We start from the raw sequence: 17,018 nt of genomic DNA, 5'->3' as shown, positions 1-17,018 counted from the left end.
CTGCAAGCTCAGTCTATAGTTCCAGGTGCTCACAAGTTGTTTTCGCCAGTTATTTCCAGTGTCAGAAAAAAGAAGCTGCCCAAGTCAAACTCATAAGCTTGTGCACCAAGACCCGCATGGTGATAGTTTCCAGAAAAATCTCACTGTAAATTCTGTGTCTGGTGGTGCTTTCTGATCACTGTATGTTGGCTGACAAGCACAGCCCCTCTCCCTGATGTTGATAATGACTTGTGCTGTTATGCTCCTACCTTAGGGACTTGGTATTAGTCTTCTGCATATGCTTCATGCCTGCCTATCCTACCTATGTTGTGTAAGCATTGCTGACTATATATAGTAATCAACAGAACCTGGGGGACTGTCAAGACTCATTAGGGAGAACTAATCTACTCAGCTGGGAAGGACTGATCTGTGCTTCCTCTTGAAACCAGCAGGAATCTTTCAATTGATTTAACAGGGCTTGTTTCAGACCTTTTCTTCTGCATGTGAGCAAGTTATTATTGACACAACTTAATCTTTTAAGATACATCCTTGTGTGTGAAAATTTTCAGGGATGAAATTATTTTTTCTAGTCTAGAGGCAGCTTCTTCATACTAGAAGCAAACCAATTGCCTTAGCAACTAAGCAATGTTCTTCAAATAAAGGCTCCAGCTCCACAAACTGTCTAAACAGAAGCTCTACAGTTTGCATGGGAAAAGACTAACATATGCCTGCTAGGCTGCTTGTTTGTTTGCTACCTGGCTCAGAGTTTGCTGGGAACTTCTGATCCAGCTATAAGTGCTATTGCACAAAAATGTGAGCCTCCCCATCCAGAGCGTTGTGCAGTGCCGGATGCCGCAGGAAGCGTGGAAGCTTGGGCATAAACCATGCTCAACAGCAGAATGAATGAATAAAATTTTTATGAAAACTGATTAGAAACTAACTGAATGAGAAGGAAACTAAAACTGGGGAAACCAAGCCAGGTGGTAGAACGGAGCTGTAAGTGATCTGGCCCCATTCAGTTGAGCGGACCATGGTAATAGCAGTCCATCCCAGACGGCCAGTGACCCCTGTCTGGCAGCTCCCTGCCAGGAGCTGCAGAGTTGTTAGTTCATCCTCTGCTTGTTGGGAAGCCCTTCCCCTTCCAGTTTCTCTTCATGCTCATTTTTGGCTCAGGCCTCGAAGTTCTTGCTTCTTTTGCCACTCTGAGTGCCACACCAGCCCGAGCTGCGGTGTTGGTTGTTACTGTGCTTTCTGCACCCTTGGGGCCGTCAGGAGATGTGTGCAGCTTGCTGGAGATTTGGTGACTTAGCAGGTGGCTGGCAGAGATTTCCTTTTCAGCACATGTCTGGCAGACGTGCCTGCTGCACCTGCCCCATCCTATCTGGCCTGATTCAAATGACAGGCTCTACAGTGTGGTTGAAATGGCCACAAAACAGTACTCCACCAGCACGCAAAGGCCATCGCAGGGGAATATTTCTCCAGCAGTGTCAGGTCAGGAGTCCTGCTATTGTAGGTGACAATCCTTTGCCACACAAATGTAGGAGAGAAAAACATAAAAGGAATTTCTTTTTCTCTACTGCTAATTTTTTTCTCAGCAAACTGCTCTTGAACTGTAGCCAATATTTTCAGAAAGCTGAATAGATCCTGCTTGGCATCTCAGAAAACATTGAAATGGGGAATTTTTCCAGTAAGTTCCCTTTCTCACAGAGGATCCTCTGGCTTGCTCAGAGTGCAGCATGCAAGGGAACATAACGGAAGAGAAACCACATAAGCAAATTGTGAGCTGCGTATGTAGCTTTCCACTAGAGAGCTTGGCATGAGACAGTCTTTCATCTGCAGAGAGCAGCAGTTGACTGTCTGATTTCCCATTGACTCCTTAGGTGCATTTGATGAGATCCCTGATTCCTAGAAAGGATGTGGAAAAATTACCCTACTTGAAACATCATGTTGGGGAAGGAAGTTTAGTTCCTCAATGGAAAGCAAGAAGCTGACGTTATTCCTGCTGGACAAGTAGGGGCTTTGAAGCACACCTTTGTGTGCTGGCTTTCACAAGCTAACCAAAGCGAGGTCCCGTGGGTGCTGTCCCCCAGGATGTTCTGACCTTGTGGAAGTCATGGGTCTTCTCCTGGACAAGCCCCTTCTAGTCCCTAAAAACGCATGGCTAAATATTCACCTGCTGTATACAGTCTGGTGAGCAGGACAGGTTTTGATAGCCATAGCAGAGCGCACTGTGGTTTGCTCATTTCCAGAAGTCACTGGCTTTTGCTGCTGGCATCTGAGTAAATGAAGCATCTGGTTCCAGGAGAGAAAGCGCCAGCAGAATCTGACCTTCCATACAGTGAGAAGTAATAAATTGAGCAGCTGATATTTTTCCTGCATTTCTAATTTAAATAACATATTTACAGCTAGAGTGCCCTGTCCCAAATTCTGTTTGTATTTTCCTTTAAATGTTAATCTTTGCAGTGCTAGGGTCTTGCAGCAACTGCTGGTATATTGTGGTCTGACAGGGACTGAATTAAAACAGCTAAACTGTAATTTCTAAAGATAAAGATCAGAGTAGGTGGTGTCATTTCATACTTTCTTTGTTTCTCTAATATCTTTTGGCTGAGTAATCTTGGTGAGGGGAAAAAAAAAAAAAGAAGCTTTAGCTTCTGTGTGAAGTGACACCAGGGCTGTCTGCTAAGATCAGAGGACAAGACTGGCATCCCCAGGGTCCAGTGCTGCCTGGTCTGCAGGAGTCAAGAATTTCACTGACTGGGAGGGACTGCTGTCTTGCCTGGAAAGTTAACAGCTCATGCAGATTGGGACGAGGAAGCTACTAGCTCACCAGACAGCTTCCCAGCAGCCTTCAGATTAAATGTTAAGTAAAGGAAACTTGGTTTTCTGTCACTTTTATTGATGCAAAGTTGGTTTGCATCTATCTACAGCAATGCCATCAATACCTTAGTAAGAGTAGCCCGTTAAGAGCTAGTCACTTCAAACCTGCTCTAGAGGGAACAACTTTTTTAGATAGCTGAGATAGAAATTAAATGACCCCACTAAAGCCTAAGCATAAGCTGCAATGGCAGAAGTAGAATTGATGTTTTGCAAGTTCCAAAGAAACTAAACTGAAAACCAGCACTATTTGGATAGCCACCAGGTAACTTGCTCTTTAGCCCGATCATGTCACAGCAAATTCACCAGCATGAGAAAGCATTCGTTTCATCGCTGAGCAGTTTCCATGGCAGTGGGAAATGGCTTCCTCAGCAATGCGCAGTTACAGACTCGACGTGGGGTCTCTGCAGTTCTCAAGCACTTTGCCATGATTAATTCCAGTGGAGATGGGTTTTCACAGGCACTTGTGTTAGGAATTGAACAAGAGCAGCACGTCCCCACAGGAATTACTCAGCATCTCACAAAACAGAGGGCTATTATTTTTATGCCAAGAAATAGCTTGCAGACTTGAAGTCTTGCAAGAATTTTATTTTGTTTTTTTAATTAAAAATACCACTACCTTAGCTCTTCACTACCTTAAATGCAGATATTGGGCCCATGTAATTGGATCCACAGTCTACGTTTTTAGCTATGGATCCTTTACAACAGAGGGGTAGAGCTGGACTTTAGAGATCCTCAGGATTTAGCATGCTGACTAGGAATATAATAGAATCATAGAATCATAGAATCATCTGGGCTGGAAAGGACCTTCAAAGGTCATCTAGTCCGACCACCCCCGCAGTCAGCGGGGACACCCCCAACTAGACCAGGTTGCCCAGGGACTCGTCGAGCCTTACCTTGAATGTCTCCAGGGAAGGGGCCTCAACCACCTCCCTTGGCAACCTATTCCAGTGCTCCACCACCCTCATGGTAAAGAACTTATTCCTAATGTCTAATCTAAATCTGCTTTTTCCCAGTTTAAAGCCATTAACTTTGGCTCACCTAACCCTTGCAAAGTCCTGTGAGTGGACAGAGGTGTGAATCCCAATGAGCTCAATGACTTGAGCACTCTATTTCTCTCTCACTCCAGTTAGGACTGTACCAAGGAAAGGCAACCACAGTTTCCTTGGCCTCAAAACTGAATAGGAGTGACTACTAAAGAAAGCAGTGTCAGGAAGAGGATTTTCCTGATGCCCCCCTTCCTATTTTATATTGCACAAGTTCACTTCTCCCAGAGGAAGGCCCTGTTTCCATTCCTTTCTCTGCCTGAGATGACTGAACTCTTCCTGCTGTAGGGACTTAAAGCCACATTCCCTATTTTCCTGGGATATTTTTGTGTCATGGATCTTTGTGAGAACTGGAGCCTTTGAGCATTCTCAAACTGAGAACCTTAGAGGTGTAAGAACTGAAAAATTACACTAATTTCTGAAAGTTTAATAGTTCCTTTGTTCTTTCTGGTTTACACTTTAAAAATGAAATAATGCAACTTTTTTTTAATAGTAGCAGATATTGGAGAAATAGATATATTTCTTACATTTATAGGGACTGCGGGTGTATTTAATGTATAGTTTGTATTATGCCAATATAGAGGACCAATCTTACAGAATCAGCCTTGTCTGAGATGGGGTATATATTGGCAAATATTTACTTTGCATTGGAAGCTGCAAGCTCTACTCTGTTCCGCAGCAATAGGTAGTCTTGTATAACTGCTGGCATTCTTGAGAGAGGATTCCAAAACAACTTAGCATCCTGCCCAACAACGTAATGGGCACGTGGATGGAGACTTGTTAGGGCATGCTCCATGCACTGAATAACTGCTGAAATGTCCTTGTTAAGACAGATCTTGGACAGCTTTTTTTTCTTTGCTGCATCTGTAAAGCTCAAAAAAAGAAGATAATTTAGTGACAAGATGACTTTTATCTCTTCCCCCCACACTGATCCTTTCACTAAGGAATTGGTATTTCTTGTTTCTCCCTACACAAGAGTTTGTAGCGGTTTCTGAAGACTGTCCCCAACCATAACGACCTTGTGATATAGTTACCCTTAGTTGTGGAACAGTCATGGCAAAAGGGACTGTATGGTCTGAGGACAGGCAGCCAGCACTGACAGTAGCTCAGAATAAACATAACTATGTAAGAGACAAAGGGAAACAGAAATACTGTAGTTGTAAACGAGGCTCTTGTAGTAGAGAAATTGCTTTGTGGTAAGTTGTGAAACACAATTGTAAAGAAAAAATTTGAGGGACGTGAAAGTCCAAGGATCAAAAGACAAGCAGTCCCTGTTCAAGCAGGCTCAGCCAGTGTCTGTCAGACAGTCCCGGAATGGCTTCATCAACGCTGGGGTTAGCAGAAGCAAAGGGAATTGATCCCTATTTGATTACTAAATAAATAAACAATAATGACAGAAAAACACATCAAGTGCATTGATTACATCATCAGATAAAAGTTTTTCTGTTTGGGAGTTTGCTCAAAAGCTTCATGCCAACATGAATAATTAATCTTTAACTGAGATTTGAATAAAGCTTCTAGAACAAGTCTTTTGTGCAGATGGTCATATTGTGATGCAGATGTATTTGAAGAGTAACTTTTTGCATCACAAAAAGTCTTTCCAAAAAGTCAGAATGATTAGAAGATAGAGTGCTACTTTGCAAGGCTTTCTTAGCAAGAAGTGCATTGCTTGTTTTGACACAAATGTCTGGAAATTGCCTCACCTTTCTGAAAATACTCCTCTCCGTATTGCTTTTTAATGTCAAGGGGGAGCTTATTCCAAATAGCCTCCTTCTCTTTCATAACCTGTGCTGGATCGGTTAATGCTGTTTTGAACAGTCCAGGTTGAATGCAACAAACCTTAACTCCAAAAGCTTTCATGTCTCTCCTGCAAAGACAGCCCAATGATTTAATTACATTAGACATTCTTATTAATGCTGTGGGATTTTCTTCTGTACTAACACTTTTATTTCTGTCTTTACATGGCACACCAGCACACAAATACTTTGAGTTTTGTTCGTAGTTGTGAATTTTCAGCTTGTTATCCCGAAATGAAAGAGGAATAAACTATCTGACCTGCTTCACAGAGTGAGAACAGGCATAGGCAGTGACAGTGCAGTACCTGGCATAGTGTATTTCACATCCTAGTTCAACTTGCAGCAGCTCATCAGTTATCTGACTTGTTGGCTGCCTAAATGCAAGTATTACATGTTTTAGGGGATCCTTCTTAACCTCTGGCTGATGCTCCAGATTGGTACACTTCCTTCTGGTCCCATCTCATATCTGTCAGCCATCTTTAAGTGTCCTGGCTTCTAAAATGGCACTATATATTTAGGCACATGAGTTGCTCCCTGTCTGTGTTACAAGAAATCATGGTGGTCCCCCGGATTAGTTTGCTATGTTCTCTAGATCTCTCTAATGATCGGTATAATTAAGAGAAGACACTTTGGAGAACAAAGCTCAGATAAGAGTTACTATCATGCAATAACTCATGGTATATGTTTTTTTCTGGATGGGCAGCTGCTGGAAATTTCTAGGTGCACTTTTAAATTAGGAAAATTAGGTTTATATTGCAAAGACATCTCAGTTCCCTTGAGTGGGGCTTCCTCTGCCATAAGGCCTTGGTCCACGCTAAGATAGGTCAGTTGTGAATCTATAAAAGTACCAGTTATGCTGCAATAATACTTGAGGACCACTTGTGTGCCCAACAGACTTTTTACCTTAATCTTCAAAAGTGGCATAATCTCTTTTGAGCAAAGGCATTTTTAAGAAGAATTAGTCCTAAGGGTATAGTGCTTTTCAATTTTATACCAAGTGCCAGGATTATAAATCAGGTCCTATTCTGCATGTGCCAATTTTTAGTTAGTATGTGAGCCTCCAGAAAAAAAAAAAAAGTGGTCTTTCCCCATAGTGAGTGTTATACCTTAAGCTGTCATTAAATCCTTCTACTCCAAACTTTGAAGGAAAATAGCCTCCGCCACTGAACGCTAGGCGACCTCCAACACTGGATACATTTACTATCCTTCCCTTTGCTTTTTTTATCAAGGGAAGCATATTTATTGTAACATTTATGAGTCCAATTAAATTAACTTCAATTGGTTCTCTAAAGTGCTCAATATCCAACCAGTCTGTAGGAGCCGTTGGCCCCAGAATCCCAGCATTATTGACAAGTCCCCAGAGACCTGCAGAGAAAAAAAAGAAGAAAGTCAGGAAGCAAATTTTCACCAAATGTGTCAGATTAATTGAACTGGATGAGACTTCACAGAAAATCAGTGAAGGACCAAGAGGGCAATGAAGATATGGAGGAATTGCTTGAGAATGTCCTGTGGTATTCAGCGTTATTCTTAGTGTCCAGGTTTTATCACCACACTTCCCATCAGCCTTTGCGTAGTCTTCCCCCTGCGGCAGTGTTTTGGGCAGGGGGTGGTGCTGGCTTTTTGTGGGAAAAAGGGAAATAGAGGAAGACAAGGTATGGCGAAGAGCAACTAGATTGAGTGACAGGAAATGTGTAAGGAATAGATTTGGTCCTTGGTACAAGTAGAGTGTCCTGAGACACGGGTAAGTGTGTCCTGGTTCTGAAGTGGATGAGGTGCCAGAACAATAAAAAGCAGCTCTTTTTAACGAAAAGAAATAATATTAAGATCCTTCTCAAAGGTTTGAAAAGAAGATACAAACTATGACAGAGAAGGCTTTCACTATTCTTTTTCCCGGCACTGACATTTTTGTTGTAGCAGAGAATTTATGCCCCACCTTGACATGCCCCAACTGGAGATGGGAATGATTTATTTTTAAATGACCAACCAGCTCCAAAAAATGAGGTGGAGGCAGGGAAAACACACTCGATTGATTTCAAAAACATTTCTGGGCCCTCAGAAGTGGGAGGGGAAAATACAATAACATAAAACCACTTCTTCTCTTATATCAGCTGTTAGAATTGTGTGAATGAATACTTTTGCTGGTCTGACCTTACTCATAGTTTTTCTTGGGGAAAAAAAATCACTTTTGGCCTGAAACCAAGCACAGTTTCAAATAAAAGCAATTTGGCAAGTTACAAGCAATTTTATGAAGAGATGAAAGGTCAAATGGAGATTGGAATTTAGCACTAAGTATAATTGGTACCACGGCACATCATAATAGACCAGATTTAAGACTCAAAGTTAGCGGAATCCAGCATATGGGATCTCAGGCTTTTGTAAATTCTACTGTAATACCACTCCTACTGAGATCAGGCAGTACTAATGGCATCATTAACGCATCATTAATGCATCATTAACACATCATTAATGCATGAGTAACACCAGCAGCATCTTGTCTTACACAGCTTGTTGGGTCAGACAGAAAAGATTTTTCTATTTTTCAGATGGTCTGCAAGCAATATTCCAAAATAGTTCTATTTAGATTTTTTTTCAATAGAGTTCATATGTATTTTTTGCTTTTGATAGAACAAGTGATTACTTGCAAGCCATTTATTACATGTATTCAATTTTTAAAACAAGAACTCTTTCAGCCTGTTAAGTGGAATTTATTGGATTTGTTCCCTAGACGGGTAGCACAACATGGGAGGTGCTGAGCACTTGTGCCATAGCCCAGACACGCGTGCAAGTGCAAACACTCCTAATGAAGGTTCCAGGAATTGGATTCCTGCTCTGACAGTGATGTATCGATAAGCCTGACTTTTTGAGCACATTCCCAAATATTTACCTACCACTAACTAGATGTATAAAACATCCCTCTAGTGAGGTCTTCCATGTTTCGGGAAGGTGACAGGACATCCAAACACGCTTATCAAATGTCAATTAAAATAAGCTGTGAAAGTAGCATGGTATTTTTAAGGAAAACTGTATTCTTTTTTCTTTTTTTTTTTAAAGAAAGATATCCTGGCACTCACCTTCTGACTGAACTTCAGCTTTGATCCATGCAGCCACTTTCTTAACACTGTCTGAATCTCTCACATCTAGCAGCACTGTCTGAAGCTGCTTTGAGGTGACAGCTTTTAACTCTTTGGCTCCTGTTTCAGTCAGGCAGCTGGCAAAAACACGGAATCCCTTTTTATCAAAAATCTTTGCTGCCATATTTCCAAATCCTGTGTCACATCCAGTGATGAATATATATTTTCCGGCAAGATCTGTAACCTTCATCCTGTCTCTTGTCCTCCAATGCCACCACAGAGAGACGATGCCAAGAAAGACAAATACATAGCAAAGCATTTTTACTGAAGTTTTCTGGACACCTTCTCCTGAAATGAAAAAAAGAAAAAACACAAACTGCTAGTTTTTAAGGGATTGTTAGTTGGTTGGGTTTTTTTCTTTCTTTCTTGAGTTGACTAACTGCAGCTACTCAGAGAAGCAGGCACAGTTCAGAGCAGCAGCCTCTTTGTGCTAAAACAAACAAACAAAAATCCTTTCTTGAGCAGAAATGAGGTCTGGACATATATTGCAATAAATTTACAAAGAATCATTCGCATGCGATTGCTGCTGCCAGGTCAGTAAGCTCCTATTGAACGTATCTGGAAGAAACACTGACTAGAAAAGAATAGCAAAAATGAAATATTTGCATGGAAATCAACAGAAATGTCTGAACTTAGAGACAGTTCATAGAAAATTGAAGAGTAAGGCTGGGTCCAGCTGGAAACAAAAGGTCAAGCAAGAACAGGCTGAGAGAGTTGGGGTTGTTCAGCCTGGAGAAGTGAAGTCTCCAGGGAGACCTTATAGTGGCCTTCCAATACCTAAAGGGGTCCTACAGGAAGGATGGGGAGGGACTCTTTATCAGGGAGTGGAGTGACGGGATGAGGAGTAACGGTTTTAAACTGAAAGAGGGGAGATTATATAGGATATCAGGAAGAAATTCTTTACTGTGAGGGTGGTGAGACACTGGAACGGGTTGCCCAGGGAAGTTGTGGATGCCCATTCCCTGGAAGTGTTCAAGGCCAGGCTGGATGGGGCTTTGAGCAACCTGGTCTAGTGGGAGGTGGTTGGAACTTGATGATCTTTAAGATCCCTTCCAACCCAAACCATTCCATGATTCTATGATTCTATTATCAACAGGACCTAGATCCTTTCTCGTTACTGTGAATACTTAGGCAATGCTAGCCAGGAAAAAATTATTTACTTTATTTTACTAATCCTTTTGGTTGTCAGTGCCAGACGCTCAAGAAAGAGAGTAGGCAAGTACTGCCACTTTGCCTCTCAAGAAATAAATTCCCACCAGCTAGGCTGTGGGAGTCTGCATGTGGTCCCCAAGTATAGCAAAGAGGATGCAGGTTGGGAACACTTCACCTGCCAGCGTGAAGCTCAGGCAGTGTCATAACACCAACATGGCAAAATATGTTTGGGAAGAGCCTGCATATCTGGGATTATGCTCCAACTGACTTAATGGTGAACTTACATGTAACTGTTGATGGATGAAATTCCGCTCAGAGAAAACAATTCAGTTATACTTCTTCATGAACGTTCATGGCCCGGAAAACAGGAGATGCCTAACGTAATCGACTAAAAAAATAATTCTAAATAGACGTAAAGGAGTACAGATCTTTTTAGAGATCACTGACAGGCAATCCATCTCTGCAGCAAGATGCAATGAAGTTGCATTTACTATGGCCAAATTCTCCTCTGGCAAAGCCTAATTCAAAATGAAATTGCAAACACCTGACATGTTTTTAAGCATCATAATTGGAACAGGAACACCGCTTTTATTTTCTGCACATAGAACTGCTTTCTGCACTGACGTGGGAGGTTCAACCTATCTCCATTTACACTGCAAGCCCCAGGGCTGCCCATGGTGCTTTTTTACATAAATATGTGTGCTGGTGAAATGCAGATCCTTGTGCTGGCTGGAAGTTATCCAGGGCGTTGCTAAAGTTGCAATGCAGAGATGATAGTTTTTGTTGCTTAACTTCCTCTGCAGCATCGGTAGTGAAGAAAGTCTGAAGAAGCAATTAGGTAACTGCCCTCCCCCTCCTCATGTAGTATTTCACGGTTCCTTTGTTAAGACGAGGAAATTTTTCCCTCGGCCCATGTATGCATGTATAGCAGACTCAGCACAGCTGCTGGCTTTCCTTCTCCTGCAACCCTTATTAAAATTACCATTCTCTTTATGATATCCCTTGCTCTGCTTGGAGTTGCCATATTCCTTTGCAGCCTTTCTTCATCTGCAGCTGAGTAACAGTCCAGGCAGTCCCTGGCTGTTACACATCAGAGCCAGGGCTTGCTCCTGGAGGATGTGTGGGGACCTGCCCTCCTTGGCAAGGAGGCACGGTTTCCCTGCCGTGCCTGCCCGCCCACACCTACCTGCCCTCACACCTCAGCCATGACGGATGGCTGCACCTCATGCGTCCTAAAGCCTGTGCGGGGTCTGGACGTGGTGGCAAACCGGGGGGACCTAGGGCTGGAGAAGGTTTGAGAAGAGCCCCTCTAGAGAAGGAGACAGCACTGTGTTTCATCATGCCCTACTTCAACTATAAAATAGACATAAAGTATAACTAGTAAATTAACATAAAAGAAACAGGGTTTTGGCCTGATCTGTAATCTGGTCAATAAATAGAAATAAAAGCCAATTTAGACTGAGGGAAAAGGCTCACCTAGATCTGGTTTTGCCATGGCAACAGGGACGCCTACAAACATGAGACTTGGATGATAGGGGTTAATTTCTAATCTTCTGATCCTTAATCAATGGGTCAGTGGGACTTTATATCAAATTAATAAAGTGCTGAAATGACAAGGTTTTCAGTTAGAGTGATTTGTAGAGGCTGTGTTTCTAACTCCAGCCTGCCAGGGAGACTGACAGGTCCAGTGCCTGCCCACAGTGGCCCAGCCGCAAAGACCTACCTCCAATTTTTTATAGGGACCACAAATCAAAAAAGAAAAAACCAAAGGGTTCATCAAGAAAAAATATATTTTTCTCTAGTTTCCAGGCAGGAGAATGACAAGAGGGAGTCAGTCAAAATCCCCAAAGGCATTTGAGTGGTGGCATTCGAGAGTGGGAAAGCAGGGGCACAAGGGACAGGCAGGCTCACATGGACATGCCACTTCCTGACAGAAACAGGCGAGGTGACTGAGGGGCCAGTTGCCCAGAGGGTAGGCACTCTCAGAGATGTCTTTTTGAAAATTTTTTTTTTTTTAACATGTTGAGTCACTTAATTTTGATATAAAAGTTAAAGTTTGCATTTCAAATTTACAGGGTTTTACTGGGTTTGATTTGGTCGGGGTTTTTTTGCTATCTGCTATTTTCATTTGCACAAGAGTTGGAGTGGAGAAAAAAGTCCTTATCGGCTGCCAAACTTAGGTAGGATCAACAGGATAAGTGAGTACATGTCCTGCTGCTGGTACTTTCCAAGAGCGGATAGTGAGTGGCTAACTATAGAAACAAGCCAAGTAACTAGAGCTAAGTTCTTTGCTGCCTACCTCCCAGTCTCCCTGCTGGACCCACTCCAGATGCTATTTTGCAGTTTCAGTATAGCGTATTTCTATGACCGAGAAATAAATACACCATGACTTAGTGTCTCTGATCATGATTTAGACCATGGGAGAAGAAATAAGTTTGTTTCTTTCTTTGTGCTAGCCTCCCACCTGGAGCCTCCCAACAATAAGTCACTGGGACTTTTTACTTTCCATAACAAGAGAAAGTCACCTTCACAGAGACTGTCCCCATTGTGCCCCGAGGTACTTTCCTTATTTCACTGTAAGGAAAGTATCTGCTATTCCCCATTTCAGTGTGAAGAAACGTAGTTTGACTGCAAGAAAAGAAAAAAAAGGAAATTGACTTATCAGAACGGCTTTTAGCTTGCAGCAAAAATCATAAAACCCAGCCATCAAAAGGGAAGTCTTGCTCTGTGGTGCAAAAGGAAGTTTCCACGTAGAACGCTTGCTAAAGACCTTTGGAAAGGACAGTAACTCTTTCAAAAGTCATGCTGCATTATGTCATGCGATTGACATAATTCCATTTTTAATAGCCTGAATCACAAATCAGTAAGCTCGGTGTAAAATTCACTTTGCACTGTACAAAATGAATACTAAGTCGTGTTTCTATAACTGCTGTGGTGCCCAGAAAAGAATGAAGACACAGCATGTGGGCACTTGCCAACCTGACCGTGTGTGTGGGTTGACCTTTCCTACAGCTTCCTGCTCCTCTAGTCTCTGTGCTGATCAGAATCCCGCAGAGGAGCTTGTTCTCTTCCAGCCCAGTTTTGTTGGGTTTGTCCTCTAGATACTTTTATAACTGTGATAAATTTTTTAGATTAATTTCATAAACAATATTTAACAAATGACACTACAAGAACAGATGTGGAAGTAATCTGTGTAATAATTCAAGCTGCAAAATGCATCTACTTTATTTGAAATGTCCCTTACCTTAAATCAGGGAACCAAAAGAGAGTTGCTTTTGTTTGGAGTTCACTTCACTTTCATCTTTGTACTATTTAGGTGAAAAAATTGTGATAGCCTGTGGAGTAAAATAACAAAATATGTTTTCAAAATCTGGGAGAAATAAAGAAGCGAAGTGTTTTCCTTTGTTTTTCAAAGAATGAGAGGACAGGAAGGTAAAGCATCATGCAGAAGCAGCAGCGTAGTACAATACACTTCTGCCTTACGCTTCTGACACTCTGAGGTGCTATCACTGTAAGTGGCATGATTGAGATGGGGATTATACTCAAGTGAAAAATCTGGTGTCTGGCTTCTTGGTCCCGGAACCACTGTATGCTAGCTACTGAAATAAATTTGGCTATGAATGGTTAAAAAATAAATTAATGAAGCCTAAGAGCTGTCTGGTCAATGCCTTCTGTCAGGCAAGAGAGTCCAGACTGCTGTAATTTCATACAGACTTATTTTGGCTCAAAAAAAAAAGAAAAAAGATGCTCATCTGGAGTCTCAGCCTGCAGTGGCAGACTCAGTCTATTCACCTGGTGGAAATTTGTGCCCACCTATTCCTCCATAGCTGTGAGCACTCAGTGCAAAATTTCTGGCTATCTTTAGGAAGCTTTGGAAGCATTTTATTTGATTGCTGCTACTAGCTGTTGTCAATACTGGAATAAAGATCAATAGTTTATAGACTACAGCTTAGAGCTGAGGAGCCCTGTGCCAAAGAGCGTATGGGCTTTCATTTCTTACTGAGAAATTATCTGTCTGGGAATAACTAAGATTAATTTCTATTACTTGCTCTTATGAACTGTTGGAAAAAATCCAGAGAAGAGCGGATACCTTAATTTGGAGGGGTAATATGATGGAATAAACAGCTACTCCAATCAAGGGAAGAAGCAGTTATTTTACTGTGGTTAGCTCAATGAATTGTAAACTTTTTCTTCCTGTGCAAAGAGGTATTAAAATGACATGAGCTGTAAGTGAAATGTGTCCCTTCAACCCAGACCATGACTGACAGGAATTATCCAGAAAATATTGCTCATCTTACATGAACTAAATGGTATCTATAACCTACAAAAATTGAGAGACTTTGTACGTGTCCCCTACAAGAATTCAGGGATGAGAGCATCTGTCCTCAGTCTCCTCGATTTACTAAATTCCTGCTCTGTATTGTTTTACTTCAGTGGCTAATTCTTCATTCACTGAAGGGCTGACTCTAGCAGCAGAAACTGAGTTTTCCCTTCCCAGGACATCAGAAGGAAACAAAGTACACAGACAGATGATTTTTCAGAATAGATTCATTTTTATGGCCCATGTCATAAAGTCAGGTCAGAATTTATTAATCTTCAGGACTTTTTGTAAGGATGAATTGAGAGAAACAGAGGTTTAAAAGGGAGCAGAGCCCTTCAAAAAGGTTTGGGTAGTCTGTGGTCTCGGCTCCAATTCATCACTGCCTTAATCTACTTCATTAAGCAGCGCGAAACAGCCTCTGTGCACACTTCCCAAATTCTTTGACGAGCAAAGTCTTTAAGTGAAAAGACTGAAGTAATTTGTGTAAAGCTAAAATTGTATTCTGTCACTGGCAAGCCAGCCATTGTCTGGAGATGCTGGACTTCCTTACATGCTAAGTGTGAGCTCTGCTCCAGTACCTTGAAGAACAAAGGCACTGGAGGACCTTTGGCCATGTTGCTCCTGAAGAAGCTGTCAGGGGAGAATGAAACAAAGCAGAGTTCTGCTCCACCGAATAGTTTTTCTTCCAGCCTTTCTATTCCTGTGCCCTTCACGGCAAGTAATTATTATTTTTCTTCTGTAGCTCTATGATGTGGTGCAGAAGATGATTAGCACTGTGACATTATCTCAGATAGTGTTATTCTCAAAGCTATGCTGCATGCATTAGTATAGACTGTAGACTACTTTTTATTAACAAAATGGGAGAAGACACCAGGTTTGTGTTTGGTTATGCTGTCACTGTGAACATGGTAATGAGGAAAATGCACTTCTGGTTTGCTACATTTAATTGTGATGTACTTTTGTGCACCAGGCCTTATCATGGAAAATTTGAGAGCACAGAAGACTTGAGGAGAGCTGACAGTCACTAAGATTAAGGCATTGCCTTTCTATCTTGTCTTATCAGGCAGGGCTCTCTGCAGTGAGAACTGCTTTCAGAGGGGAACCAAACATGTTTGCCATTTCACTCTAAACTGAGGTGACACTGGGTGAGGTCACAGCATTGTCTTCACCAATGTCCCTTATTGAAAAATCCATGGAGGGCTCATGTCCAATGAAAATTCACTACTACTCAGGAGCTTCCAGGCTGTAAGGTCTTCATTTAAAAGGAGGGATGGTAAAGTATTAGAAGCCATGGGGAGAGGGACAAGCTATGTATTAGAAAACAAAGCTTTTGAGCAAGTCTTTAATCTGAGTTTAGCTTAATCTCTGAAATACTTTTCATATTATTCAGCTGATATTGCTATTTACTGCCAGGACAGTACTGTACACTAAATTATTGCATGGGTAATAAAGTAATTCTATACTAATGCTGATAAAATAATGCTGTAATAATATCTTCCTGTACATTTTTTTTCCAGAGAACCATCTGATCTCCTCATATATAATTGCTTTCCAAGTGCCCTGACTTTAAGTTGTGAGATTACATTAGTCAAATTTAAACCCTCCATTAGATGTCAATGAACTGTAACCATTGTGACTGCACGGTTATTGACCCAGGTGCAAATAGCCAATGCCCAATTTAAAGATTGAGTTCTGACAAATGGGTTAGAATAATGAAAACACGATGGGACATGGTTGGGTGCTTCACTGACTAATTGAACAGGATCCTTGCAATTTGTTCTATGATACATGTTTTTTCACAGCCACAGGTGAGTAACAATTCTATCGTGTTTAATATTTCAGAGTTAACTGATGGAACTTCCTGAACTGAAAGGTGCCTGTATTTTTCCTTCAGAACAATTTCAGCTAAATGTTAAATTCCCTTTGCACAGTTAGTGTTTTGTGTTTGGCTGGGGGTTTGTTGTTGGTTTTTTGTTGTTGTTGTTTTTTTTTAAATGGGACTGTTTGAAGAACAAAACATTCAAGTTCTGTTTTGAAGCAAAATGTCTTTTTTCATGTATGCTGTTATTAATATCTGAGGAACCCAGTTTTAAAGAAAAATGAAGGGTAGTGCTTTCAGGGCCAATTTTCATTGGCGATTTTTCTCCCTTTATGTTAAATAAAAATCTAATATGAATAAAGGTATGATTTGAAAAATATTTCAAAGGGCTTTAGATCAGGTCCTAACATTACTTCATTCTACAGGATATGTTCCTTTGTTAGCATTTTCCAAGTACTACTTGTTTAAATCTAGATTTTGAGTTCCTTAAAGATTTTTGTTCATCAGAAATCCAGCAGCCATATCTTAATTGGCTAGCATAAAATGCTATTTTATTTTAGTGCAGTTTCTGAGGTATTCTCTGCTCCTAGTTTGTATTTTGCACACACAGGGGTAGATGTGATGGTTTAATGCCTTCTATTATCTCTGTTTTCTATCATCTGAATAATTTTAAATGCAGACATCGGCAACAGTATTTTCCAAGATGTTTAAGTGATTCCCAGTTAAACATTCAAACCCCAAGAAACATTATTTTAATATTCTACTACAGCATGCTAATCTGCTACACTAATCTGTTTAAGTCAACTAATGAATTATGCCTGCTGGACAGGATAGTATGTTGATAGTATTTGATATGTTGAGCTTTAGAAAATATAGGAAAAATATGTTTCCTTTCAAAAA

General features: G+C 41.2%; 1 protein-coding gene across 1 annotated transcript in view; it reads right to left on the bottom strand.

Annotated features, from left to right (window-relative positions):
• Positions 1 to 4,310: 4,310 nt before the first annotated feature.
• The window catches only part of DHRS9 (dehydrogenase/reductase 9), a 29,684-nt gene continuing 16,976 nt past the window's right edge, over positions 4,311 to 17,018 (bottom strand). Inside the window, exons 2-6 of the mRNA XM_074145100.1 lie at positions 13,223 to 13,313; positions 8,767 to 9,114; positions 6,802 to 7,060; positions 5,603 to 5,766; positions 4,311 to 4,763 (exon numbers count right to left, since the gene is read on the bottom strand). Coding sequence (XP_074001201.1) covers positions 4,537 to 4,763; positions 5,603 to 5,766; positions 6,802 to 7,060; positions 8,767 to 9,085 — 969 coding nt within the window. The 5' untranslated portion in view covers positions 9,086 to 9,114; positions 13,223 to 13,313 and the 3' untranslated portion in view covers positions 4,311 to 4,536. The remainder of the gene's footprint in view (positions 4,764 to 5,602; positions 5,767 to 6,801; positions 7,061 to 8,766; positions 9,115 to 13,222; positions 13,314 to 17,018) is intronic.

The sequence above is a fragment of the Numenius arquata genome, chromosome 3 (assembly GCF_964106895.1).
Source record: "Numenius arquata chromosome 3, bNumArq3.hap1.1, whole genome shotgun sequence".
Classification (NCBI taxonomy): Eukaryota; Metazoa; Chordata; class Aves; order Charadriiformes; family Scolopacidae; genus Numenius; species Numenius arquata.
This window is presented reverse-complemented; position numbering and strand designations above follow the sequence as displayed.